The sequence below is a fragment of the Mustela lutreola genome, chromosome 11 (genome assembly GCF_030435805.1).
Source record: "Mustela lutreola isolate mMusLut2 chromosome 11, mMusLut2.pri, whole genome shotgun sequence".
NCBI classification, from domain to species: Eukaryota; Metazoa; Chordata; class Mammalia; order Carnivora; family Mustelidae; genus Mustela; species Mustela lutreola.
Window position 1 is genome coordinate 93,621,830 of NC_081300.1, and position 27,598 is coordinate 93,649,427.

The 27,598-nt window shown below is 42.4% G+C and overlaps 1 protein-coding gene across 4 annotated transcripts; it reads left to right on the top strand.

The window, feature by feature from the left end:
* Positions 1 to 26,351, top strand: BRAP (BRCA1 associated protein). Of its 4 annotated transcripts, none has more exons than XM_059138844.1 (12): positions 1 to 244; positions 2,185 to 2,346; positions 3,044 to 3,242; positions 4,555 to 4,744; positions 9,736 to 9,849; positions 11,521 to 11,669; positions 16,156 to 16,231; positions 16,889 to 17,027; positions 17,408 to 17,517; positions 18,422 to 18,511; positions 23,547 to 23,650; positions 25,843 to 26,351. In XM_059138844.1, the coding sequence occupies exons 1-12, from the start codon at positions 163 to 165 to the stop codon at positions 26,204 to 26,206; spliced, it is 1,779 nt and encodes a 592-aa protein (XP_058994827.1). In that variant the 5' UTR covers positions 1 to 162; the 3' UTR covers positions 26,207 to 26,351. The 4 variants fall into 4 exon arrangements, with proteins under 4 accessions (XP_058994827.1, XP_058994829.1, XP_058994828.1 ...); XM_059138846.1 differs by lacking the exon at positions 1 to 244 and adding an exon at positions 251 to 371; XM_059138845.1 differs by lacking the exon at positions 1 to 244 and adding an exon at positions 383 to 755.
* The last annotated feature ends 1,247 nt before the right edge of the window (positions 26,352 to 27,598 follow it).

The window sequence follows — 27,598 nt, forward strand, 5'->3', positions numbered from 1 at the left end:
TGTTGGGGCTCGGAGGGTAGCGCGCGGAACTGCTGCTACTGAGGCAGTGGCGGCGGCGCTGAGGCGGTGGCAGCGCTGCCGACCCTGGGCCGCTCGGCCTCTCAGCTCGCCTCCCAGCGTCGCCTGAGCCCGCCGGGGCCCGTGCCGGCCAGCGCCTGCCCTATGAGTGTGTCACTGGTTGTCATCCGACTGGAGCTTGCGGAACACTCGCCCGTCCCCGCCGGCTTCGGCTTCAGCGCCGCCGGTGAGTCCCGCGGCCTCGGCAGCCTTCCGTCTAGCCCCGCTCCTGGGCCCGAGAGGCTCGCCCTTCCAGAGTACCGGCCCGGGGAAAGGCGGCGGCGAGGGCCTTTGTGTCAGGAAGAAGCCCGGAGGTAGTTGAGATCCGTCTCATTCCATCCATCCAAAATAGGCCTCTCGGATGTCATCTCTGGGAAGCCCTCCCGGTCCCTCCCTCCCGGTGCCTTCCCACGGGCACTCTGTTTATACCTGGCGCGTCGCCCTCTCCACCCAGGGTTGGAGTCGAGTTGTGTAAGTCGCTCTCCTCCAGGCTTCGTGAAGGCAGCAGCTGGATTCCAGAGATGGTGACGGTTCGTGGTTTAATGAAATCGTTCCTCTTTGGGAGAATTTCTGTTTAGGCGCCCTGCAACTCCAGTAGTGACTGTAGCTAAAGTCCGCACACTTGCTGTGTCGCAGCACTGGACCGAACACCTTGTGTGCATTGTCGTCTTTCATGATCTTCACACCAGCCCTGTTAGGTAAATGTACGTGCTTTTTACAGATTGAGAAACCGAAGCCCAGTGATTAAATGACTTGCCCATAATTGTGTGTAAGGGACGAAACTGGGCTTCTAACTCAGAGCCGGACTTGAGAGTCTGAGCTGTTCGTTACCAGCCCCGCAGCCCCCTTCCTGGGGAATGCAGCTGTGACTGTGTTCCTTGGACCTTAAGCAATTTCCTAACAATAACATTTATTCAAGAAGTAATTACCCAATGCTCACTCTCTGCTAGGACTTTAGTTGTTTGCAGAATCACACATGGTCCCTGCTTTAATGGCACCACCAGCTCAAATGAGGTAGACAGATGAATTAAATAATTACAGAATGAATGTGGAATTACATCCATGAAAAGCTGTGAAGGAAAAAAAAAAAGTTTGGAAAGCTATCACAAGAGGATCTTTTTGGTTTGTGAGGTAGCCTGGGGCAGGTAGAGAGGGTGTCCTTAGAAACTCCCCCTGAGTGTGTGAATTTTGGAGCTGCAAATTAAAAATTGAAAATGTCTTAAAATTTTTTTTTTAATTTTATTTATTTGACAGAGATTACAGGCAGGCAGAGAGAGAGAGGAGGAAGCAGGCTCCCTGCTGAGCAGAGAGCACGATGCTATCCCAGGACCCTGGGATCATGACCTGAGCCGAAGGCAGAGGCTTTAACCGACTGAGCCACCCAGGCGCCCCTAAAAATTGAATATGACTTTAATGGGTTACAAGCATCTTTCAAGTACAAGTGATCCCTAAGTTGTGAAAGTCAGCTAAATTGACATTAGGCACGTATACACTTCTACACAGGCCAGTCGTTGATTCACTGATTCAGCAAAACTTCAAAGACCTTCCAGGGTGTGCTACGTGCTGTGGTGTAAGTGCTGGGGATAATACAGTGGTGGGCAAAACAGGCCTGGTTCCTGCTCTCGTAGAACTTATAGTAAGAGTATTTCAATCAAGTCTCCAAATTCCTTTTCCATTTTTACATGATCACAGATTTTCATGGTATGATTCATGGCTTGAGACTAATCCAGGGTTTTTAAGAAGACTGCTGCCAAAGGTTTTTCACATTTTTATTTAGGGATTTAAGACCTTCATTTGGTGCTCAACACAGTTTCACTTTACTAGAGATTACTTAAAATGTTGGTTCATTGTTGACATTACTGCTGAACCTTCTTTAAAGCTCTTATTTTCATTGATTTGCTTTAAAGTGCATGATTTCACGAAAACAACCCCGCATTTCTGAATTTATTGCACTGGGTGTTTATTACTGGGTACTGAGGAGCCCCAGAGGTGAGTGAGAGATGCAAAAGCCCCTTATTATCTTGGAGGAGGGCAGCAGAGGGAAAAGGGAAGCTTATCGATGGATACATTGAAAGTGTAGAAGAGCTTGTTTTATTATCAGATATTAATCATTCATGTGTTCCTTAGCCGGGGAAATGTCTGATGAGGAGATCAAAAAGAAGACACTAGCTTCAGCCGTAGCCTCTTTAGAAGGGAAGTCACCAGGGGAGAAAGCAGCAATCATACATCAGCATCTTGGCCGTCGAGAAATGACAGATATGATCATTGAGACCATGAAGTCCAATCCAGGTATGCTTTCTAAAACCCCAGACTTGTGTAACATAAGTCCCTGGTTGCCTGTCTTATACATGTTATTCCATGAATCCATGATTTTGACCTCTAGTGTACTTTTATCTTTCACTACCTGTGTGCCTTACATCAGATTGTGAGGCCACATTTCAGCATCTCCAGACATTTCTCCTAAATTAATACTAACTAGGTGGGTTGACAGCTTTATTCAGTGAGGAGAGCTTCTTGCCAACTAGGTTAGTGGCAGATAACCACTGAATCCAGATAAGCATGTTGTGTCTCTCCCCTCATCCTGTACACACACTGCCAGCTCACTCCAATCCAGAGACTGGCTGTGTACTGTATCTCCAGCGTGGAAGTGAACAGAGCTGGTAGATGTGTTTTTCCAAATTAATAGCCCTGAATATCCCATTTAGGAGCACATGATGGAAGACATCTGTTTTTATTATGATACTGCTAAATGTAAGAGCCACCCTTACGTTTCTGCGGGTATTAGTGAAATTTTTATGGGGCAAAGAGTGCTTTCAAGTTTAGATGCTCCTAAAAACTTGGCTGCTCTGTAAATATAGTTCTTAATGCAATACATTACAATTTCTCTGTTGAAGTATATTTTTCTGACTCAGAATTTTAACCTAATTAGAATCCTTCCACATATTTCCTATCAGTTTGTAATCTGCTAATTTTTGATTTATGAAAGATGAGCTGAATGCCACAGTGGAAGAAAGGAAGTCTTCAGAAGCATCTCCCACTGTACAGAGAAGTAAAAATCCAAGTGTAGAATGCATAAATGCTGCTCCCGATTCTCCATCCAAACAGCTTCCAGACCAGATTTCGTTCTTTAGTGGAAACCCATCAGTTGAAATAGTTCATGGTATTATGCATCTATACAAGACAAAGTAAGAAAAACCCTTTTCCTCTTGAATTGGTCTGGTGGATTTTTTTTGGTTTGTTTTTTTGGGGTTTGGTTTTTTTTGTTTGTTTTTTTTTGGGGGGGTCTCAGGACAGTGAAGAATGTCTTGCCCTGCAGAGCAGTGGATATTTTAAGGTTCAGACAGAGAATACCTTTCATATAATGTGTGTTAGAGAATTCTTAGATGTTTTACATTTGGTTAATCTTATAGATTGGGTCAAAGCTTCTTAGAAAAGAAACATGGGGATACACTTGAAGAAAATATTCCCTGAGAAGGTAGGCATGCCAGATGACTGGAAAATTAAAAGGAAGGAAGATAAAAAGGATAAAAACATTAGAAATGATTCATAATATCATTGCAGTCTCATATCCCCTCATATGTTTCCTAAGAAGCTGTTAAGTCAGTTAATGGACTACATTTTCATTGTCTCTTTTACCCTTTTTTGTGGTCCACACAAAACTTAAAAGAAGCCAAAGGAAAAAAAGTGTTTGGCTGGGTAATCTATAAGCTGGGTCATCAGCCCCTTGGATAATTGGTAGCTGATCTCTTTAAAACCTGTCCTCCTAACATATTTGCTAGGTCCCCACTGGGAAACAGTGAATACTCAGGTCACCTTATGGGATCACACCTGTTGAAGTAAGTTTGCAGCATTTCAAAAGCAAATTGCATTGTGGGAGGTTTTTTCTATTTCCTATTCCAGCTATTCCAACCCAGCTACACTTTCTGTAATCTTCAGCGTCACATCTTCATGGTTCTGGATGCTCTTATATTTAGAACACTCCTGTTCTAGACCGCTTGAGAGAAGTACATAATTAGAGGTGCCCATGAACTTGTAGATTGATCTGTACTCTAGGTGTCTCTGCCTTTGTGGGAGTTTTCTTTAACTTCCAGAATAGTGATTTTAAAACTTAAGGAAAAAACATAGAGTTGTGCTTCTGAGTTACCAAATGAGAGATTTTTATTGAAAAGCTAATGAGAATAAAACACAAATTGCAGATTTATATTTGTAATAAGCTTTTAACTGAAGGTTAAGAATTTCAGTAAAGTTTCAGTGGTGGGTGTAATCCAGGCCACTGCACAGCTTGCGTTAAGCTCTGTTGTGGACAGTGTTGAAGGTATTCTACATTTACCCAGGTCGTGTGTGTTTTCAGGTATTGTAGCACTCTGTTTAAATCAATCTGTGAAGTATAAGGTTTATTTTTTTTCTATTTTCTTGGGCATAAAAGTTGTCTGATTAGTGTTGTCTGAACTAACCATACCTCATCCATTCAAGACAGTCTCATTGTTGTCTTATTAGTAAGATGACCTCCTTAAAAGAAGATGTGAGACGCAGTGCCATGCTGTGTATTCTCACAGTCCCTGCTACAATGACCAGTCATGACCTTATGAAGTTTGTCGCCCCCTTTAATGAAGTCATTGAACAAATGAAAATCATCAGAGATTCTACTCCAAATCAGTATATGGTGCTGATAAAGTTTAGTGCACAGGTAAAAGTTAAGATATTAAAAATCTCTTTGTCACAGAAACTGTGTTTTTGAAACTGTGTGATGCTATCTGTGCGTGATTTATATTTTTCTTTTAAGATTCTTGATATACCTATTCTTCTAGGGTATTGTTATTCTAGAAACCTTTCTAAATTCAGTAGCAGACACTCAATGCTAATTCGTACCCATAATGTTTTTATAAAGCAGATTGGGTATGAAATCTAGGGTTGTATGTGTTTGGTTATCCAGCAGTAAATACGCCAGTAGAGTAGTAGTCCCCAAACTTTTTGAAATTGATGCTATATTATTATCTGCCCTTATAACACTGTGCCCTGCTTCTTTCATTCTCTTTTTATTTTATTTTTATTTATTTTTTTTTTAGAATTTTTTTTTTTTTTTATTTGACAGAGAGAGATCACAAGTAGGCAAAGAGGCAGGCAGAGAGAGAGGAGGAAGCAGGCTCCCCGCTGAGCAGAGAGCCTGATGTGGGGCTCGATCCCAGGACCCTGGGATCATGACCTGAGCCGAAGGCAGCTGCTTAACCAACTGAGCCACCCAGGCGTCCCGGTTTTACTTATTCATTCTTAATAGTACATGTATTTCTGTATGAATTTAAGAGTGAGGTAAGCTTTAGCTGTTACCCCGGTTGTTAAAGAGACATCCTATCTGTAGGTTTTGGTTTGTTGTTGTTGCTGTTGTTTTAATGACCTGTTTTATTTGTTCATTCATTAGGTTTTGAAATGCACCTTTGTCAAAAGTTACTTCTTTCTTATCTCCTTGGTAAACAGCCTTCCTGAATTTGGCCCAGATAAACAGTTCTTGCTTGCAGATTGGCAAAGAGTTGGTCTGCCTTTAGATTGTTTGCCACTGCCTCTGACCGGTTACCAAGATTTGTGGGTGAAAGGGAGTCCATGACACGAGGTCCATTTGTCATCTCCTTCCTCCGTGCAGAAATCCAGAGTTGACCACAGTAGCAGCCATTCATTGGCCATGGGGAGGAAATTAAGAGAAGCGAGAATTGGATTATGTTTATGCCTATTCCACGGGGCACAGAAAGAGAACCCTTAGTGTAGCGCTCTATGTATGAGAGGGGACACAATTGGTATCTTTAACCTTTACAAAATACCCCCCCCATTGAGGTGAGACGTTTAAAATAGGTTTGAACTTTCCTGCACACAGACTTAGACTTCACAAGTTGACAGTGAGAATGGAAAAGCACTTCAGCAGCTGTGTTCACTGACTGTCAAGAGACCTTCCAAGGTCATTGAGGAGCTTTGCAAACAGTGGGCAAGTGGTATCTTTTAAATATGGTAGCACATGTAATAACAAGGATAATGATGATAATTTGCAGTCTTACTGCTTGTGCTATACCACTCTCTGCTAAGTGCTTAATGTGCATTATCTCATGTAGTCCTCACTACAGCCCTTTGAAGTAAGTAAGTACTGTTATTATCCTTGTTTTACAAATGAGGAAACTGACTGCGGAGAGGTTAGTGATTTGCCCTCAGTGACTGAGCTGGGATTTGAACCCTCACTTTTAATCCTAGAGCATACTCTTCTTTTACTAGGAGTGGTTAAAAGTGTGGGGAGGGGGAGATAATCACTTGGCAAGAGATTGTGTAATGCCAGCATTTTAGTTATAGCTTCTATTTGACAGGACAGTCAGCAAATGACACAGGAAAAGTCATTGAAACAGATCAGGGATAATGAATCATTGAATGTTACATCAAAAACTAATGATGTATTATAAGTTCGCTAATTGAATTTAAAAAAAAGATTGGGGGGACACCTGGGTAGCTCAGTCGGTTAAGCCACTGCCTTCGGCTCAGATCATGATCCCAGGGTTCTGGGATCAAGTCCCGCATCGGGCTCCTTGTCCAGCCGGGATCCTGCGTCTCTCTGCCTCTGCCTGCCGCTCTGCCTGCTTGTGCTCTATGACAAATAAATAAATAAAATCTTCAAAAAAAAAAAAATGGGGAAAAATGTTTAAAAGCGTATTAGACTTTTTAAGTAGTCTAAAGTCTGCTAAACCCACAAACTGTAGCAAGGACCACCCTTTATAGTGTGCAGGTAATGCTGTGGAAATTTTCTGTTACTATTAATGGATTTTTCCGCAGTCTCTTCACCTCTGTCTTTTGACCAAGTGCATGTTGTACTAGCTTATGGATGTTAGAGGCTATGAAACATTGTACTAGCTCTTCCCCATGGGGTTAGAACCCTTGACCTACATGAGTTGTCTTATTTATTGCTAATGCTGCATCTCAGGGCCTGAGCTTATCCTATCAGCGATTTTCTAAGGTCTAAAAATACCCTCCTAGTATAAGACTTTAAGTTGTTAAATTAATACTGGGCCCTAATGAAAAAAATTGGCTCAAATAGGTACCAGCTGTTGAGCACTTATTAGATGCCAGGCCTATTAAATGCTTTTCATGCATTGGCTCCTTGAGTCCTCTCAACAATGCCGTGAGGTAGGTGTTGTTACTTTCATCTTTATAGTTGAGGAAACAAGCATGGATAAGTCACTTGACCAAAGCCACACAGCTAATAAGTGTCTGAGTTAAATTTCAGAACCACGCAGCCTGACTCCATAGCCTAGGCAGCTGACTATATTCTTTTTCCTTTCTTTTTTTCAGCAGAGAATTTTTATTGAAAGTAATCCCTTCTCTGTATCTCTTAAAAGCTCTGGAATTTCTGTGGGCCTCAGCTTTATGCTATAGTGTTCTAATGTGATAAGCTTACACAGTTGTACTGTGATGCTTAGGAAACTTAGTCTTTGGGTAAGGAATTTATAATTCATCAGGACACAGGAAGGCAGGAGGGGGTTCAGTTTTGTAGTTCTTGGGGACAAAAAAAGAGAACTTCTCAGTAGAGTGTGCAGGCTCACTTTCACTCGCGTGCTTAAGACAGCCCAGAAGACCTCTCTTTTGAGAAGTAAAAACATGATCTTAACACTGTAGTTGATCACTGTGACAGTAAAGGAACACGGATCATAATGGATTTTTCTTTTTCTGAGTTTATCCTGTGAAGAGGACAATTAGAACAAAAGACTCCGGGGGATAAAAAAACCACAACCAAAAACAAAACCAAAAGCAGGGTTTCTTAAAATGTTGGGCTCTGTACAATGCAAGCATTTTTAAATAAAAGAGCTGTTTCTTCTGTGTTTTTTGCAGTTAGCTTCAGGCTTTTGTTTTGTGCATTTCAGTGGTGGGTTGAAGTAGGAACCATGCGTATTTTGTTCTCTCCTCTGGTCCTAGCACATAGCACAGTGCCTGGCAGATGCTGGGTGCCCAGTAAATACTCAGACAAGCTACATTTCCAATACGAGATTTTAAACAAAGAGATCCATGTGTTCAAAAAATACATTTCTTTGTCATGGATAAACAACTCCCCCAAGAAAAGAGCCATTTATCTGGTAGTGAGTAGATTTTGACATCTGCTCAGTATCACAGACTTTGTCCCTTCCTCCAAGGAAGTGTGCTTGCTTAGCAAGCATTTACAGAGCCAGAGGTCTGGGGAGGGGTCTGCCTCTCCTCACTGGCACAGGTGTAGCCAGCTCCCGGTGGCCTTATTTCTGGGTAGTCACTTCCCTTGGTATGCAAACCTACTTGCTCACCGTACTGCTTACTCATCCAAAGCATTTCAAGAAAAAGACGTTGCTCTTGGAGAATGGGGGAAGCCAATTTAGGTTGCCTCATCTTAATATTAAAGACATTTATTAACTGCACTCCTCACATTTTGGAGCTAAAATGCACTGTAACCAAGACCGGTTGTTTCCTGAAAGGGAGGCTCCCTGCCCCACCCTCCAAAACGAAACAAAACTGTGTCCAAAATTGATTATCTTTCCTCAGCTGCTTAGCTCATCTGGTCATATTTAAAAAATATAAATAAATCAAGAATCCACACTTGAATTACATCATTGAAGTAAAATTAAAAGCTACAGAAAAGCTCACAAACTTTTGCCGTAAGGTTCAGAATCCCCTGAGGGTAGACAGGCAAGACTTTTTGCATGGTGCAGAGGTGAAACTCTTGCTAGAGGTTGACAGTGTGGCATTTCCTTTGGCAGAACACCCTTCTTCCCCCCCAGGCAGCTTGTCTGCGTCGGTAGGGCCAAAGCACACGACTTGTTATGTTTGGGTTAATGCCCATGTGGGATTGAAACCTAGACAAACCTTGGCCTCCCACCTGCCTCTCAGAATTGCTGAGTTTAAAAACTGGCATCATGTCTTTGTTCCTTTCTACTAAGGCTATTCTAGAAGTTTGGGTTTACTTGTGCTCGTATTCACAGATGCACAGGTGCCTTTAGAGCTTTATCTGCAGGGGCCTGTTTCCCCTGACTATTTTCCACTCCAAGTATTTTAAAGGCTGGTTCATCTTGGGCCTCTTGATCTTGGCCAAGGGTTTTGCTTTTGATATTATGTACTAGGTTATTTAAAACCTCCTTATTTGTGATGTATTATTATTATTATTTGGTTTATTGAAGAAAAGGAGTTGGCTTTTCACTCCATACCAGTCCCTCTGGTCCTTTATTCTCTCTAACATAGATCCTGATGTTTTTTAAAAAGAAATCTTTCCTAACAGTCGTCCATTATGATTGAGTTCTAAGCTTTGCAAAAACAACTGTTTGTTTTCAGCTGCTGAGAAAGTGCTGATTCGAGGAAAAAATACTGATATCAAGGGAAATGATGGCCATTGCTGGTTGAGTATTAAAGTCGAATTGGCTGTCAGCTTATTGCACTTCAGCAGCTTCTGCTGGTTTAAGCAAGACTGCGGTAGATCAGGAAACATTGTAGAAACGCAGGATATTGACTCGCAGAGTTTGACTCACCTAATGAGCCTGCTTCCTTAGATGGTGCTTTTGGTGGTTGCTTTCTCTCCACTAAGTATAAATTTTAAACGCTGTTGAAGAGAATAATTGAAGCTACGCATCTTGAATAAAAAGCACATTTGCAGGATGTTTATTTTAACTTTTTCCTTTCCTCCATTGGTATACCTAGGCTGATGCAGATAGTTTTTATATGGCGTGCAATGGCCGCCAGTTCAACTCAATAGAAGATGATGTTTGCCAGCTGGTGTATGTGGAAAGGGCTGAAGTACTGAAATCTGAAGATGTAAGTGTACATCTTTCTTGTGTTTTTGTGTGTGTGTATAGCACACACACATGTGAATGTCATAGGTTGAATGTTAGGGTACCTGTGGAAGTGTCTAGAGTATGCCGGTCCATAGAGACAGAGGCAGGTGAGTGGTTGCCAGGGCCGAGGGAAGAGAGAGATGAGGAGTGACTGCACTGAGTACGATATCTTTTGGGGATGAGAAGGATATTCTAGGATTAGTGGTGAGGGTTGCACACCCTTGTGACTATACTAAAACCTGCTGAATTGAACACTTAAACATGGCAGATTTTATATTAAGTGAATTTTATCTCAGTTTTTTTAAAGTATCCCAAAATGTTAAAATTATCTGTGTTATCAAAATTGACTGTTCATCTATTCAGATGGCCTGGATCCTAAAAGAAGCATTTTTACTTTAACTATCAACCCTTGGTCCCTGTGCTAATTTTTAATTCTGTTTGGATAACAATCTATAGTTGTTCTGGTTGGCCACCCTCCGTGGAACCTTTTCCTACAAAATGTGTTCACTTAAATCATTTTATAAAGTAAGTAGTAGGTTCAGCTCTATTATATTTTTAAGATTTTCTTTCTTTTAAGGTAGACCTGAAAGGTGTTTTTACTTTGAAATTGACTTGATGGAAATAAGTTTTGGTTTGATTGTTCTATCATTAGATTAGGTAAAATAAAAATTGACAGATGATATAATCAGCCTTCGTTTGTGCCAGTTTTAGAGATTTTTTTCCCTCTAAATGAATGTGGCTTCTTGAGAGAGTTCCTGTGAAAAGCTGCTCTTCAGGGACCATAGAGAAATGTGATTTTTTTCAGCATGTCCTTCTGTGCATACCTCCCCATCTTTGGTTCAGTGATTCCTGCTCATTTTCACCTGGCGGGCTCATGTCAGTTACCTGTCTTGGGGGGGGGGGAGCAGGGGTTGCCTACAGACCATTATGCCCCCTATTTCATACCCTACTATAGCTTCCTAACCTTTTTTCATAGCACTTATGACCACTGGTACTTGTAATTATAGCATTATGATTATGATCACTGGTAATTTTAAAAATTTGATTTTTGTCTCTCTATAGCAGATTTTAAGCTCTTTGAGGACAGGCCTGACTTGGTTGGTTGGGACTGAGTGTGTCCGTTTTGCTCACCATTGTGCTACAGCTAGAACAGTGTTGGGCACACATAGCAAGGACTCAATAAGTGTGTATTAAATAAATGAACAAATCAGTGTTGTTGATACTATTATCACTTCATAGAAAGTGTTAAGTCTTAACTTACTCTGTGGAAAAATCATTGCTTTTATTCATGTGTGTTCTGTTCTAGTTACAGAGCCTTAGAAGTAGAGCCAAGGGTCTGGTAACACTTTAGATTCTCTTTCAAGTTTTTGGTGGTAGTCTCCCCTCCAGAGTACCAGCTCTGTGAGGGCAGGGATCTTTGTTGGCTTATTGGTCACCCTGTCCCCAGTGCCTTGCACAGCGCCGGGAAGATAGGTGCTCAGTCAGTATTTGTTGTGATGAAAATCTTACCAACGTAAGTTATTTGCACAGAGCAAAAGTGTTAGCAGCATCCTGCCAGGAGTCAAAAAGCAGCAGGAAAACTAGTGTTAAAACCATATATATTTAGAACCACGGATGAAGAGTGAGGCTTACATGAGGTGTTTCCCTGTAGGGCGCCAGCCTCCCCGTGATGGATCTGACCGAGCTCCCCAAGTGCACGGTATGTCTGGAGCGCATGGACGAGTCCGTGAACGGCATCCTCACTACGTTATGTAACCACAGCTTCCACAGCCAGTGCCTGCAGCGCTGGGACGACACCACGTGAGTGTAGGAGCTAGTCCCCCACCTCTCAAAGCCCGTTATTCCCCTTTCCCAGAATTAAAAATAGCCACCAACAAAAGGGAACCATTCCAAGTGCTTGACTTTGTTCACGTGAGCACCACAGCAGTGAAGAGGTTACCCGGAAGGGCCTTCCATTTTACTTCCCTTGCCTCCGTTCATATGGTAAGCAGTCAGCATTCTTACAACACCTCCTCCTCAGTATGTTGATTCAGAATCTGTGTGGGATTGCCAAAAGCAGCATGAATTGTTTGCTTCCAAGAGCCTTTGAGGCTCTTCTACCTCAACGAAGTCTAGGTCTAAAATCTCCTTTATCACCTGATGTTGACTGTTTACTTTGGTTTTCTTACCATTCGGACTGTGGTCTAACATTTCAGATTTGTATGCTGGTGGCGGCACAGTGGCCAGTAGTAATAGCAGTCACTAAGTCTGAAGCACCCATACGCCACCCATACGTCCTGTTTCCCACTGTAGAAGGGGCCTTATTTGTAGGGTGGCATGGCGCAGGCAAAGAACTGAGGTGTAAACTATACCTTGGTTTTTGTTCTTTTAAATCAAGAGTTGTTACTGTGCTGTAGGGCTTAGCTAGAAAAGTAAATCAGCTGCTGGCCTGGGTCTCCCACTACAGAGAGGAAGACAGAATCAAATAATCAAGCACACAGTTATGGCCGTAACGGGTTACGAAGGAACAGCATGCAGCATTATGACTGGAGAACTAGGGCCCTGAGATAGCCAGGGCCGCCTGAGACATGCAGTCTCCAGGAAGCTGAAGAGGTGTCAGCCCGGGAAACGGGGGCACCTGAGAGAAAGCAGTGTGAGTGCGTGGGTGTGCATGGGAAGGGGAAGATCACATGTCAAGGCCCAGAAATGAGAAAGGCGAACATCCATAGGAATCTCTTTTCTACCCTGACGTGACCAAAAGAATGGCAGCTTTCACAGAGCAGGGACCTTGTCTGGCTTGCTCACTGCTGTGCCCTCACCCTTGGCAGGAAACCTGGCACATAGTAGGAGCTCAAAAAATACTCTTGAGCAGATAAACAAACCCAGGGTTTTCTCTAGCCTGTTTAGCTTGACATGAATCTTGCCCTAATTCTAAAGCTCCCTCTGGGGTTTCTTGTGGGGGCTCTTCAAAGAATTGTCCAGGTTTAAATTCGCCTTGAATAAAGCCACACTAAGATGTGTGCATTCCACAAAGTGTTCATCTGTATTTTGTGTCCGTCTGCTATACCATTTAAGTTTTGGACACTTCTTGGTCCCCTGCCACTCCAGTTTTACTCTCAGTGCATGTTAACTGCCCCAGAAGCATGGCATTTTAAAGTTTAAAGTTTAGAAGTTTGCTCAGGAACCATATTGTCCAGCCTCCTCGTTTTAGAGAGGAAGTAACAGATCCAGAAATGAAAAACAAGCATGTTGAAAGCGTTTTGCAGAGAAGACCAGACCGGGACTAGAATTCAAGCCTCTGGATAGACAGACCTGGCAGCTAGCCTCAAAAATACACAGTTCCTTCAGCAAATATGTTTTGAGCCTCAGCACATGCATTGTATACTGCTGGCCGCTGACGGGAGAGAATCAAACATAGATCGTCCTCGGGGAAGTTCAGTCAGCTAAGGGAGCTGATATAAGTGCGTACAATTCAAGGTAGAAATCAGAGGAAAATAGAGATGGCTTTCCCACTGGGGATATTCAAGAAGGGCTACATGGAGGAGGCAGCATTGGTATGCAGTCTTGAAGAGTAGTTTTTGAACACATGGCGATGTCAGAGAAGGACATTCTGGGAAGTTTTCCCCAAATATCTCCTCAGGAAAATAAGATGACAACTCAAGTTATTTTTAAGGAGAAGGAAGCATTTAGTAAACGTTAATGACCTTGTAATCAATGAGATGGTATGTTAACAGAATACGACATGTATAGTACAGATAAGGTGACTTTTGTAGTTTTTTCCCTTTTTTTCCTCAGGATCATACTTACACTTTAGAAAGATCATTCTGACATAATACAGGAAATAAGATTTCAAAATTCATGTTTTGTTTTTTATCCAACCACTACTGCAGCTGCCACACAGACCAAAGGAATGACACAGAGCTAGTCTGGACCTTGAACAAGACAGCTCGCTGCTCGTTACAGCTGCCATTTCATTGTTTCTTCACATTTGTCTTCCAGCTTCTCTCTTTTTGAAGTTTTTATTTAAATTCCAGTTAACATACTGTGTTACCTTCGTTTCAGGTGTGCAGTGTAGTGACTCAGCACTTCCATACATCACCTGTGCTCATCACAAGCGCCCTCCTTCATCCTGTCACCTAGTCCACCCGTCTCCCCTCCCCCCTTCCCCTCTGTTGCCATCAGTGTGTTGATCTCTGTGGTTAGGAGTCTGTCTCTTGTTTGTCTCTCCCTCTCTCTACCCTTTGCTTGTTGTTTTCTTAAATTTCACATATGAGTGAAATCATACGGTATTTGTCTTTCTCTGACCCATTTTTGCTTAGCATTGTACTCACTAGCTCCATCCACATTGCTGCAAATGGCAAGAGTTCATTCTTTTTGAAGACTGAGTAATATTCCATTGTATGTATATGACCCATCTTTTTTTATCCGTTTATCTGTTAATGGACACTGCTTCCATAATTTGGCTATTGTTGATAATGCTGCTGTTAGCATCATGTCTGGGTGCATATCAGGCTTCTCTTTTGATACTAAACGTAGAGACTAGGTCATTTAGCATTTAGCTTTCTCTTAGGAAATATAGATCAAGCTTTGTTATATGTGATAAGAACCTCATGTTCTTCCTGCTAATTGTCTTTACTTGGTTTTGTTTACTCAGTTGGGTAACAAATGAATACTAGTTATATCTTAAGTATTCTTTCTTCTTAGAGCTAGTTCATAATTAGCTTCAATTATAACCTGCTTTCTATCATTTTTGCCCATCTGACAGAAATATTCATGACTGGTACTTAGTGTTACTTGTCTTGAGTATAATAGAAAGGCATTAATGGAATTTTTTTTAAGGTTTTATTTATTTTATTCGAGAGAGCATGAGAGGGAAGAAGGTCAGAGGGAGAAGCAGACTCCCCACGGAGCTGGGAGCCCGATGTGGGACTCCATCCAGGGATTCCAGGATCACTACCTGAGCCAAAGGCAGTGGCTTCACCACTGAGCCACCCAGGCACCCTATTAATGGATTTTTTAATGGCCATTCCCCCCAGCTTTACTGAAGTATAATTGATCACCAAAAAATTATATGTATTTAGGGGTGCCTGGCTGGTTCATTCTGTAGAGTGTGTGACTCTTGATCTTGGGGTCATGAGTTCGAGCCCCATGTTGGGATTAGAGATTACTTAAAAATAAAATCTTAAAAACAACTGTATATTTAAAATGTACAACCTGGAGCGCCTGGGTGCCTCACTCAGTTAGGCATCTGCCTTCGGTTCAGGTCGTGATCCTGGGGTCCTGGAATCAAGCCCTGCATCGGGCTCCCTGCTCAGCGGGAAGTCTGTTTCTCCCCCTGCCTGCTGCTCCCCCTCCTTATTCTTTCAAATAAATAAATAAAATCTTTAAAAATAAATAAAATGTACAACCTGATGACTCAGTATACATACACTTTATGAAGTGTTCACAACCAAGCTAATAAACATATCTTACCTCACACCTTTACCATTTTCCTATTTTTCGTGTGTATGTGTGTGTGGTAAGAATACGCAAAGTCTATCTTCTTAGCAAATTTCAAAAACAATATAATATTGTCAGCTGCAGTCACACTGAGGAACAATTGTTCTCCAGAATTGATTCAGTCTGGCATAATTGAAACCTTGTAACCTTTGACCAACACCTCCCAATTGCCACCTCCCCCCAGACCCTGGTATCCCTCTACCTTTCTGCTCTCTGTTTCTGTGAGCTTGCCTTCAGTGCTATTTTAATTGACTTCTTGTAAATTGAAACTTGAGTACTTGGCACTACTGTCCTCTTCCATGTATTTATTGTATGCTAACATGCCATGTGTGTTCCCGTATTCACTTACTTTCAGTGAAATTTATTACAGATTTTAGTTTTAACTCTTGGGAGCAACCTAGAGAAGACAGAGTACCTTTTGAGTGATTTAGATCTTTGGGAAATAAGGTAGATGATTTGAAATAAAAATACTTTACAGATACCTGGACATAAAATTAACTTATCTAAAGTCCCTAATTCTAGCCTGTACACATTTAATTCTTTGATCAAGCTTCAGATGGAAAAATGGAAGAAGGCATGAAGCAGATTAAGACTCATTCCTTTCATTCTTCTTTCATCAAGATTTTGTTTTGTTTTGTTTTTTCATTTCTTTGGAGAGTAACTTGCATTCTTGAGTGATACCATTAGTTATGATAAACATGTAGTATGTAAGAGACCAAAGATTTAAAATGCAGTTTTTGACTTTTGATTCTGTAACAGCCATCTCTTGTATTCCGTCTGTACCATTCTCGTTTGGTGTCCTGTCTAGGTGTCCCGTGTGCCGGTACTGCCAAACACCAGAGCCAGTGGAAGAGAATAAGTGTTTCGAGTGTGGTGTGCAGGAAGTAAGTATTGGCCGACTGCTGGGAAAGAAGTGAGCACGGCTTTCATGGTCTGGGGTTTGCTTCAATTCTTTTTCAGGCTGAGTCTTTTTTTTTTTTTTTTCTTTTTGTCTACAGTCAGGCAAGATGTGTAAATAAATTATGTTATATTCCTAAGCAAAATACTCTCTGCTTTTTATTCTTTGGTTTTTGAAGAGGACTAGACTTTTGCTGATAAACTGTGAATATTTGTCTTGCTGTTTACTTAGAGTTCCTTAAAACCCAGAAGGAGAAAATGATTGGCCCGTAAAAGCATCCTTGCTTGCTTTTTGGGTTTTAAACATAGATTTAGGGGCGCCTGGGAGGTTCAGTCATTAGGTATCTGGCTTCTGCTCAGGTCATGATCCCATGATCCCATGGGTCTGGGATCAGGTCCCACATCAGGCTGCCCACTCTGCGAGAGGCCTGCTTCTCTCTTTCCCACTCCCCCTGCTTGTGTTGCCTCTCTCGTGTCTGTCTCTTTGTGTCAAGTAAATAAAAATTTTAAAATAAATAAAAATGTTTATTCAAAACTCCTGTAGAAACAGCTCAGCTTCATTCTCTGTCAGGCCCCTTCCCACTCTGAGTGAGCCAAGTCATGTGTTTTTGTATAACTAACGAAGGTCTTACCTTCTCTGACAGAACCTGTGGATTTGTTTAATATGTGGCCACATAGGATGTGGACGGTACGTGAGTCGACATGCTTATAAGCACTTTGAGGAAACGCAGCACACGTATGCCATGCAGCTCACCAACCATCGAGTCTGGGACTATGCCGGAGGTGAACATGGTCTCATTTCCTAATTCGGAATCATTCTGCATGACCATCTCTCCCTCAGAACCTCTCCGCTTTCTCTTCCAGCTTGAAATCTTCCTGACAGCTGTGGCAAACTCAAATTCTCATGGTGCCCCATAGGGCACTATTTCCTATGAATGGCCCGAATTGCACATTATAAAAAGAGTTAACACTGCCACACTTGCCCTCTCACTCTTGCTTAAATTCAAATGATTTAGCCCACTTGTACAGAAGTATCACAATGCATTTAATTTAGAACACATAAAAACAAAAATTTGTCAAAGTTCAGAGTGTATGCAGACTGTTTTCATTGTGAAGAAAGAAGCCAAACCAGCCTTGATTGATGCATTCATTCTTTTCTTTAGATAACTATGTCCATCGACTGGTTGCAAGTAAAACAGATGGAAAAATCGTACAGTATGAATGTGAGGGTGATACCTGCCAGGAAGAGAAAATAGATGCCTTACAGTTAGAGGTAAGATACTTTATTAGTAATTACTAAGTATCTTTTTACTTCTTTTTACTGTCTTTCTGAAATGCAGATGTGGTGTTGCCACTCCCTGGCCCACATTTCTTGACGTAATACCCCAGAGCCTTCCATAAGGCTCCATCGGCTCCATCTGTCCATACCTTGCACCCTTGCCTCATTGATGTGACTGCTTCATCTTGAAGAGTTCCTGAATGTCTACAGCTCACACATGCGGCCAGTAGTTCTCTGGAATCAGCTCTCTGTCTTTACCTTCTCCTGTCTGTCGAAAGCCCTTCCAAATCTCCCCTTTTCTCAGAAGCCCTGCCAGACCCTACTGTCATAAGCCATCTATCTTTTCTCTGCTGTTAACACTGCACTGTTCATCCACCCATGCAGTCAGATGGCAAACGTTTCTTGACGTCCAGCATGTGCCAGGCACTGGGACTACAGAAATAAGCGTAGAAGTCTCACTTTGAACAAGTTGATAGTCTTGTCAGGGAGACCTGGTGGTTAAGTGCTGTTAATGATAGGCACCGTACTAAGTGAACTGAGAGGACTGACTGCTTAACCCAAGGCCGGGTGGGACAGGGACAGCTTCCTAGAGAGGGGTGAGCAGTTTTCACTTATACTTTGATTTAAAAACCTGTGGTTCTTTAAGTTAGCCTGAACAGAAACGTATTTGTTAACATGCATTTCTCTGCTTACTTGTCCAGACTGGATGGTAAGCCCCAGGACAGGAGTGTAATTGACATCTCTATATTCCCTGGTTTGTTGAGTAGAGTGTAACCAAGATGTAATAGACATTCTGATGGTTACACCTACTCTTCCTTAGGTGATTAAATGTTGAGTTTTAATTGAATTGAAGAAACTTAGTGATTAATGTTTTGGTGTCTATTCTCTATGTTTCTAGTATTCGTATTTACTAACAAGCCAGCTGGAATCTCAGCGAATCTACTGGGAAAACAAGATAGTTCGGATAGAGAAGGACACAGCAGAGGAAGTAAGTTTCTGGTTTGGTGCTGCTGACGTGCCACATGGCAGGGCTATCTGATGTTGGGGTGGGAGAAGGCAGGGTACAAGAAAAGAGGAATGCTGGAATCTTCCTTACTCTGATACAGAGATAGAGAATTGTTTGGCTTCTAAAAAGAAACCTTTGTTATACTTTAGTTATATCTCAGTAAAGCTGGGGCACGGGGGAGGGGAGGATGCAGTGCGCCGAGAGAAGAAAGAAAGATTTGGAATCAGTTGTCTCACCCCAGTAATCTAACTTTAGATCAGAATTCCAAGAGAAGTGCTTGAAATGAATCATCATTATATTACAGACTTAGCCCCTAAAGGCAGTTTTAGGCAACAAGAAATTCTAGACCACAATAAGAAAGAAATTAGTCAAAAAGAGGAAAAGGAAGAGACGAAAATATGCTGTTGTAAATGCAGCCAGCTGAACATTATTTAAGAAGGGGAGGGAAGCCAACATGTATTCTTACCTAGGATCAGTAAATCAAGACGAATAGATTAGAATTGTATGCTGAGCTCAATATTACATTAAATATGAGGTGAGGAAGAAACGAAATACCTGTTATATATCCTAAAAAAGGAAAACTTGGGCTTAAAGACCTGAGTATTTTGGTATTTTTGAGTGGGGAAAGATTTGTTTAATTTCTGTCAGGTTTTCTAGTGCCTAGTGCAATTCCATTAAAAAAAAAAAAAAAAACAGAAGTATGTACACGAGGGCTTGTAATTTGAGTCTGCCAGTTGGTTTGTCAGCTTGGGAACAGCTGCTTTGAGGAGCTGCGTGTGGGCTTCTGTGGCAGTACGATGGTGCCGAGCTCTTCAAAATCGCAGAGAAGAAAGGAAGACAGAGGTGCTAGAGCTTCTGTGGTTCCCATGGTTCCTTGTTTATCTAGGGCAGAGGTTTTTAGATGTTAACAAAATCCTTTAAAGAAATTGCCAGTTCACTGCTCCAGCAGGTGAAAGAGAAAAGTGGTATGATTTTGGTGGAAACCCAGACGGAGGGCACAGAGCTCCACTTGCTTTTTTCCCGTTGCCTCCAGCACATACAAGGAACCCTGCCAGTTCCAAAGAAGGGAGTTTGAAAACTAGTGAGCTCTTCAGGGGACTCCAAGAACCTTCCTCAGGTTCTAAGAACAGTGTCCATACAGGCTTTTAAATTATTTTTAATGATGATTTTAGTAATTTTGTGTGTCCCTAGCACTAACTAGACCTTCATATAGGGACTGCAGAGCCAGGCTTGGGTCTCATCTGTGTGGTGGCTAGGATTACCCTGGAATTAGGCAGGCAGGGCCAGGCTTACACATAGGCCAAGTCCTTTGGCCCCAGTTTCTGGATATGCCTACAAATGAGGAGAAATCGGGCTTCTAAAATTAAGGCTTAACACCAGCTTTGACATGATCTTTAGTTATAAGTTCTTGATATAGTTCCTACAAGAACCTTCCAAGTGATGAAAGTGCCTTTCCAGAGGCACTCAGGGTCACTTAATGGACTAGTTCTGAATAGGCCTTGATTGGAGCACATATGATAAAGACATGCTTCCAGCAGCACTCAGGAAGCAGAGCACGGTCACTGCCACTTGGTGTCAAGTTATGAAGTCCCAGGGACTAACATTGGCAACTCTGCACAGCCTGAGTAATGGGTTTGTGCACAGGGGATATACCTGAAGTGCTTCACGTAGACCCTTGAGAGCTAAGCCTAGGGTCCTCTCCACCTTTTCAGATTCCTTAGGATTAACTGCATTCCCTAACAAATGCCCATGAAAAGCAGGTCAAGGGGCAGGAAAGCTAAAAGCTGAAACTTGTGGAGTTTTTTTGTGTAGAGCTAAGATGGAGGCAAGGGCAGCCCTCCATAAAAGCTGGAAGGGCTTGAAAAGGATGTTTTGTTTTCTAGTAACAAATGTCGCTTATCCATAAGTTAACGGATGCTGCAGGCTTTTTGTTCTGCCAGGTCCTCCTTTTGACCAGTCCTCTGTCCACTGGCACCTCCAGCAGGAGAGTGTGTGCAGAGAGATCCAGTAGCAGACCGTGGGTTTCACTGGTGGAGATTCTTGTTCATGGGCCTCATTGGGGGCTTGTTACAGTGCTGTTCTGCCCCTACCACCAGCATCCTTCAGGGAGTACGATTACTATAGCGTGTGAGAGTCTGTTCTAGAAGCTCATGTCCACTCGAAGGTTCTTGTTTTAGTGGGGCCATGTAGGAAGAACACAGAGCAGGCAGACAGGACAGTGAATTCCCCTGAAGATCTGTCTTTTCTCATTGGACCTGGAGCTCCATGTAAATCAGTATTTTTCCAGCTGTGGATCATGAAATGAGTTTGATAGCTGGCATTTTTATTAAACAGGTAAGGTGGATATAAAATATTAGAGCACATTATCATATTTAATACTGTTTTGTGAAGCTCTTGGCGTCAGTTGTGTGTATACTGAGTATTTCTTACTGTGGGCTCATGGTCAGAAAGGTTTTAAAAAGCACTGATTTAAACCATTGTAACTTTTGTCTGTAACAATTTTAGAGAGCTTTTGGGGGCTACTTGGGTTTCATCTTGATTCAAGTGCATTTGGCCTAAGTATCTCCAGTTAACAAAACACAGTTTGGTTCCTTTTGATAGTCATATTTGTCCTCCTCAATTTCCCTAACTAACAGGAGTCAGTTTAGGAGAAGATGTATAAAGATTCTAATGGTCTTTTATTTTAAAACAATATTGGGGAGGAAATTAATACCAAATTAGAATTAGAGCAATTAAAAAAAATTTTTTTTTAAGATTTTACTTATTGGGGCACCTGGATGGCTTAGTGAGTTAAAGCCTCTGCCTTCGGCTCAGGTCATGATCCCAGGGTCCTGGGATCAAGCCCCACATCGGGCTCTCTGCTCAGCAGGGAGCCTGCTTCCTCCTCTCTCTCTCTCTGGCTGCCTCTCTACATACTTGTGATCTCTGCCTGTCAAATAAATAAATAAATCTTTTTAAAAAAATGATTTTACTTATTTATTTGACAGTGAGAGAGAGAGAGAATGAGCGAGCACAAATGGGGGGAGGGGCAGAGGGAGAGGGAGAGGCATGCTCCACGCTGAGCAGGGAGCCCAGCATGGGACTTGATCCCAGGAGTGTGGTATTATGACCTGAGCTCAAGGCAGATGCCCAACTGACTGAGCCACCCAGGCACCCCAAATTAGAGCAATTTTTTTTTTTAAGATTTTATTTATTGACAGAGAGAGAGAGATCACAAGCAGGCAGAGAGACAGGCAGAGAGAGAGGGGAAGCAGGCCCACCACTGAGCAGAGAGGCCGATGCGGGACTCGATCCCAGAACCCTGAGACCATGACCCGAGCCGAAGGCAGAGGCCCGACCCACTGAGCCACCCAGGTGCCTCAATTAGAGCAATTTTTAAGCTATTTTTGTTTTCATGACATAGAGGAATCTTGCTTTAATTGTTCTTCCAACTTAACAGAAGTTGGCTATAAAGTTAATTTCTACAGGTATTTTCTTATTTAAAAAAAAACAGTGCTGTTAGAAATCTGTTAGACCATGTGGCAAGTTTTTAAAAGTATTAAAAGCAGTGACCCTTTTCCTAACCTGATGGACAATTGCTGAGAGTTTGCCTCTGCCCAAGGGTCGTTTTTCCTTTGCTGTATGGCTGTGGCCTCCAGTGTAGTACAGAGAGGTCTAGAGCTTGGCTCTAGATTCAGACTTGGTGCCGAGTCCTGGACCCACCATGCTCTGGTTGGGTGACCTTAGGCAGATTGCCTCACCCTTCTATAAGCCTGTTTCTGTAAAGCTTCTTGAAAAATATAAAGGGATATTGCTTACAAAACACCTGGCTGGTATGTGGGCCATAGGATTTAAATTCTCAGTCCCTTTCAGTTCCTGTTATTACTGCCTCATGATCCACGCAGCCTTGCTACTTCTCCTTCCCATCTAATCTTCTCTCTGTGTCTGTCCGTATATCAGTAGAGCTGAAGCACTTCTCAGTTGTGTAGATCGTCACACCCAAGTGAATCCAGCATCTGCTTAGCTAGACTTCAAAAGTCTCTTGGTTTCCAACACAGAATACACCAGAATTTTTAAATTCTCTTCAGTTTCTTTCTTTCTTTCTTTTTTTTTTAAGATTTTATTTATTTAGTTGACAGAGAGAAAGATCACAAGTAGGCAGAGAGTCAGGCAGAGAAGGGGGGGGGCAGGCTCCCTGATGAGCAGAGAGCCCGATGCGGGGCTTGATCCCAGCACCCTGGTGCTTAACCCACTGAGCCACCCAGGCACCCTCTCTTCAGTTTCTAAGACAATGTAGCATGAATTCATTCTCTCTATATTGCATTTGCAAATTAACTCAAAACAAGAACCACTTATGTTCCATGTCACTTTGTGTACCTGAGAAAATTAGTAAGGAGTTTGGGAAAGGGGGAGCCTGAACAGTTAAAATCAGTTATCACCATTTTCTTGGATTAGATTAGTTTGTTAGATTATTTGAATAGTAATTTTTGGAATGTGATCTCAGGAGGAAAAAAAATGACGAGTTAAGAGGAGGATGCTCTGGGGGCACCTGGGTGGCTCAGTTGGTTAAGCGACTGCCTTCAGCTCAGGTCATGATCCCGGAATCCTGGGATCGAGTCCCATATCAGGCTCCCAGCTCCATGGGGAGTCTCTCCTTCTCCCTCCTCATGCTCTCTCACTCTGTCTCTCTCTCAAATAAATAAATAAAATTTAAAAAAAAAAAAATAGAAGAGAATGCTGTGATCTGGCCTCCGACAGACCATCTCCTGCTTGACTGCCCAAGTCTACTTTTGCGTCTTCCGCTTGGCATTCCGCTGCTCCTGATTATCCTGGTATTGATAAACAGTAAGGGGGAAAAAGGATTTCTCAAAATGTTTATTTCAATTACAGGAATTCTTTCAAATGATTGTCTCACCTTTTTTTAGTTCGGTTTGTCAAAGTTATAGACAGGTAATTGAAGAAACAGTGGTGAAGTTAGCCCCAGAGACCAGGAGCTATGCCTCTGTGAAGTGAAACTGACCTTTGTTTGCTCTTCCAGATTAACAACATGAAGACCAAATTTAAAGAAACAATTGAGAAATGTGATAATCTGGAGCATAGACTAAATGATCTCCTAAAAGAAAAGCAGTCTGTGGAAAGAAAGTAGGTGTAATTGGCCTCTTTTAATTAGCTTTTTCATTGTAACAGGCTCATAAACAGGTAATCTCCTTCACTAACACTTTCCAAGTGTGTCTGTCAACTAGGTTTTCAGGGGTCTCTCTATATATGAAGCAAACTTACTGTGACTTTGCATTTATTAAAGACGACAGCGTTTCACACCAGGTGGATGCCGTGTGGAATGCAGTGCTCTCCTCTGATGTCTGTGCTTCTTGTATGTGCAGGTATCTTTCATTTTTGCCATGAGAAAGCAACAGCCTTGTACTCAGAGCTTCAGCTTCTCTGAGCCATATGGCTGAGAACTGGCACTTAAGAGAGCGACTGTCTAAGCCAGTGTGTACTCTGGGATTAGACAGGAATTAAAAGCCAAATTTGTAGACTATGGTGTGAAAAGCTCAAGAACAGGGTGGCAAGAACATACTCTACTATTATTGTATGGGAAGATCGTTGCTGCTGATTGAAATTACCTTTCTAGCTTAAGTATACTCACAAATATAATGGTTTTTTTTTTACCTCCAGACAAATGGATAAAGGTAAGTTTATCCAGTTTAAGGAGGATATAGCTTTAAAAGTTGTTTTTTATTTTGTTTTTGTTTTAAATAAACCTTTACTCTGGAAGAAATTCAGCTTTACAGAGGCTGCCAAGATTGTGCAAAAAGTTCCCATTTCCCCTTTACCTGTTTTCCCGCTATTCAAAAGTAGGGATTATTGTAATATTTTTTTGTTTTTGTTTTTGTTTTTTTTGTATTGTGGCAAAATCTACATAACATGAAATTTGTCAGTGACATTGAATGGCATTCACGACATCCTGCTCCTATTGCCATTATCTGTTTCAAAATTTTTTCATCAGCCACAATACTCTTCACCAAAGTTGTCTTGTTTTGTTTCTTTTAAACATTTTCTTTGTAAGCAGTCTCTGCACCCAACATGGGGGCTCAAACTTAACAACCCTGAGGTCAAGAGTTATGTGCTCTTGAGCCAGCAGGCGCTCAAAGGCTTTGTGTGTGTGTGTGTTTTAAACTTCTGTAAAAACAACACTACGGCATTAAGAGAAATTAAAATACTGTCCTAAACTTTCAGCTCCCTAACAAACTACATGAAAGAATTAAAACTGGAAGGATTTTTTCCAACCTATAGATCATGCTGTGTATCTAAAGGTTACCATTATTAATTAGTGGTACCAGTAACTATTGCCTCTTCCAAATCTTTTGCTGTATCTGTATAAACATCTCACATACACTATCTTTTCTCTTAAAAAAATAATATTAAGTATTCTGTTTGGTAAAATACTCCATTTTAGGGATTTTTTTTTCATATTGGCACATCTAGAGCTATCTTGATCTTCATAAAGGCGGCACAGTATTCCATTGTCTGGAGGTCCCATAATAATTGATGGACAACTTAAGTTGTCTCAAGTCATAGACTACTGTAAACTCTGTTGCAGTGAGCATTTTTCTCCATGTTTCTTTCAGTGTGGTCTGAAATAGTGCTGTGGGATATATTCTGTAGGATAAATTCCTGGAATAGGTGTGGCAGAGGGCACAGTGAAATTTTTATTTTTATGGGTATTGCCAAGGTGACTTCCAAAGAGTTTGTAGCAGTTCATGCTCCAGTGCCAATGTGTGCAAGTCCCTTTTTCCCCACATCTGAGCTCTCTGGTATTCTGATACATAAAAATGGTATCCCAGGTGGTATTTTAATTTGTAATTTTTTACTTATGAGTAAGATTGAGCATCGAGAATAGGGCGCTCCTATCCTTGAAAACTCTCCTCCAGCAAGTGCAGTGAGATCAGAGCACTTGACTCTCGGAGAATGTCACTTTTCCTCATAACTTCTTTATCGTAGCTGTTATCTCTGAGACACCTATTTAACCACAGACTGCAAAACAGAGAAGCGGTATGAGTTTTATCATGAATCACAGAATTGTTTCTGCAATTGAAAAATATCCGATGCTTAGAAAAATTGTCCCGAAGCCACGCTGTTAACTTGAGCAAAATCCTTGCTTTGTAAAGCTGTTGCAGTGGCAGCAAACCAGTCCCCTTCCACCGCAGGAGGGAGGAGTCCAGTCCCTCAATGGATTCTGAGATCACAGCGCCTCTGTTCAATCCCAGAGCAGAAAGGGGACCGTGTCAGCAAATTAAAACCATGCTTTTGTCTTCCTTTGTCTTGCAAAAAAGGTGCACCCAACTAAACACGAAAGTGGCCAAACTTACCACAGAGCTCAAAGAGGAGCAGGAAATGAACAAGTGTTTGCGAGCCAACCAGGTCCTCCTGCAGAACAAACTCAAGGAGGAGGAGAGGGTGTTGAAGGAGACCTGCGACCAGAAGGATCTGCAGATCACGGAGATCCAGGAGCAGCTGCGTGACGTCATGTTCTACCTGGAGGCACAGCAGAAGATCAACCACCTGCCTGCCGAGACCCGGCAGGAAATCCAGGAGGGACAGATCAACATCGCCATGGCCTCGGCCTCCAGCCCCCCGTCTTCGGGGGGCAGTGGGAAGCTGCCTTCCAGGAAAGGCCGCAGCAAGAGGGGCAAGTGACCTCTGGGAAACAGACGTCCCTGAGACTGTTTTCCCTGGCGCGGCGGGGGTGCGCTGGGGCTCCAGTGTGAGGGTGGACCTTGAGCAAGTACAAGTGAGGACGGAGCCGCCGTTGTTTGGGTCTTTTCTTTGCGGGCACATGCTGCAGGGACTGCAGCCCGGCGGCCGGCGGAGCTGGCGAGACGGGCCGGGGCTTCAGAGCTGGCTGCCGTTGCCCACCATGATCGTTCACTAGCCTCAGGCGCTCTCATGGCCATTTTGCCTTCCTACTTGATAGAAGCCCCAGCTCTGCTGCGCATTTTTCCATTGTATTTATTGAGTTGGTGTATTTGACATTCACTTCTGGGGTCTGGTTCAAGATGACAATTTTTTTTTTTTTTTTCGGGGAACCTCAAAGGTCACATTACCTGAGGTCATAGCAGCTGCTTTAAAGAGAAGTTTGCACTGACCACTGAGGATTTATGCAAATTCCCTAGCATTAGTCGCCTGTCACGGTCATCCCTCCCTGCATCTGGGCATTGAAGAATTGGTTAAAGGTCCCATGAGAGGAGGCCGGGCCTGTAACCGTTGGTGACTAGCCTGTCACCAGCGGCCACCTCTTGCTCCAGGGCTAGCCAGGAAAAACAAACATCCCCCGCAGGCCGAGCAGACCCAGGGTAGGGAAAATGGTGGCGCTTCTAGGTTTTGTTTTTGATGACTCCACGCCACATTGTGAACTTCACGTAAGGAGGAGGCTGAAGGCTTGCTCTAAGACCCAACTCTGAGAGTGGATTTCCTAGCGTCCAGCAAGAATCAGCAAGCAGATTAATCATCCGTGTGAAAATGCGGAGTGAGGCCTCTGACTAGCTGATTGGGTATTTTGCTGGGATCAGTGTTTTCTGAATGTTTACAGAAGATCGGGCTGCATGTTCAGGTTGCGGCTAGAGGGACCTTGGGCAGATTTTCAGTGATGCTTTCAAGATACAACCAAAGGCTGTTTCTAAATCCGAAGATTGGCATTTTAACAGAGCCCCTTTAAAGCAGTCATGCGGTACTTGTTGTGAGCCAACAGAGGGGCTGTGTACTTTCTCTAGAAACCTCAACCTCAAGTAATTAAGTATAATCAAGTAATTAATAATATACAGCGACTGAGCGAAATTAAAGTAAGACCCGTGTTGGAATTGAAGCTTCCAAAAGAGGTAGCTAGATAGGTTAACAAGACATGCTGTTAAATGACGGGGTTTGTTTTCTGCTTCAGAGTTAGCCAGAGTTTTCAGATGATCACATTTTCATTGTTTTTTAGCCTATGGTTAGGCCTCATCCCCTTTGACCTAAATGTCCTACATGTTACTTGATAGCACACAAACTGTATTGTTAATCACCATCCATTTTTGTGGGATGTGCTATAGCATT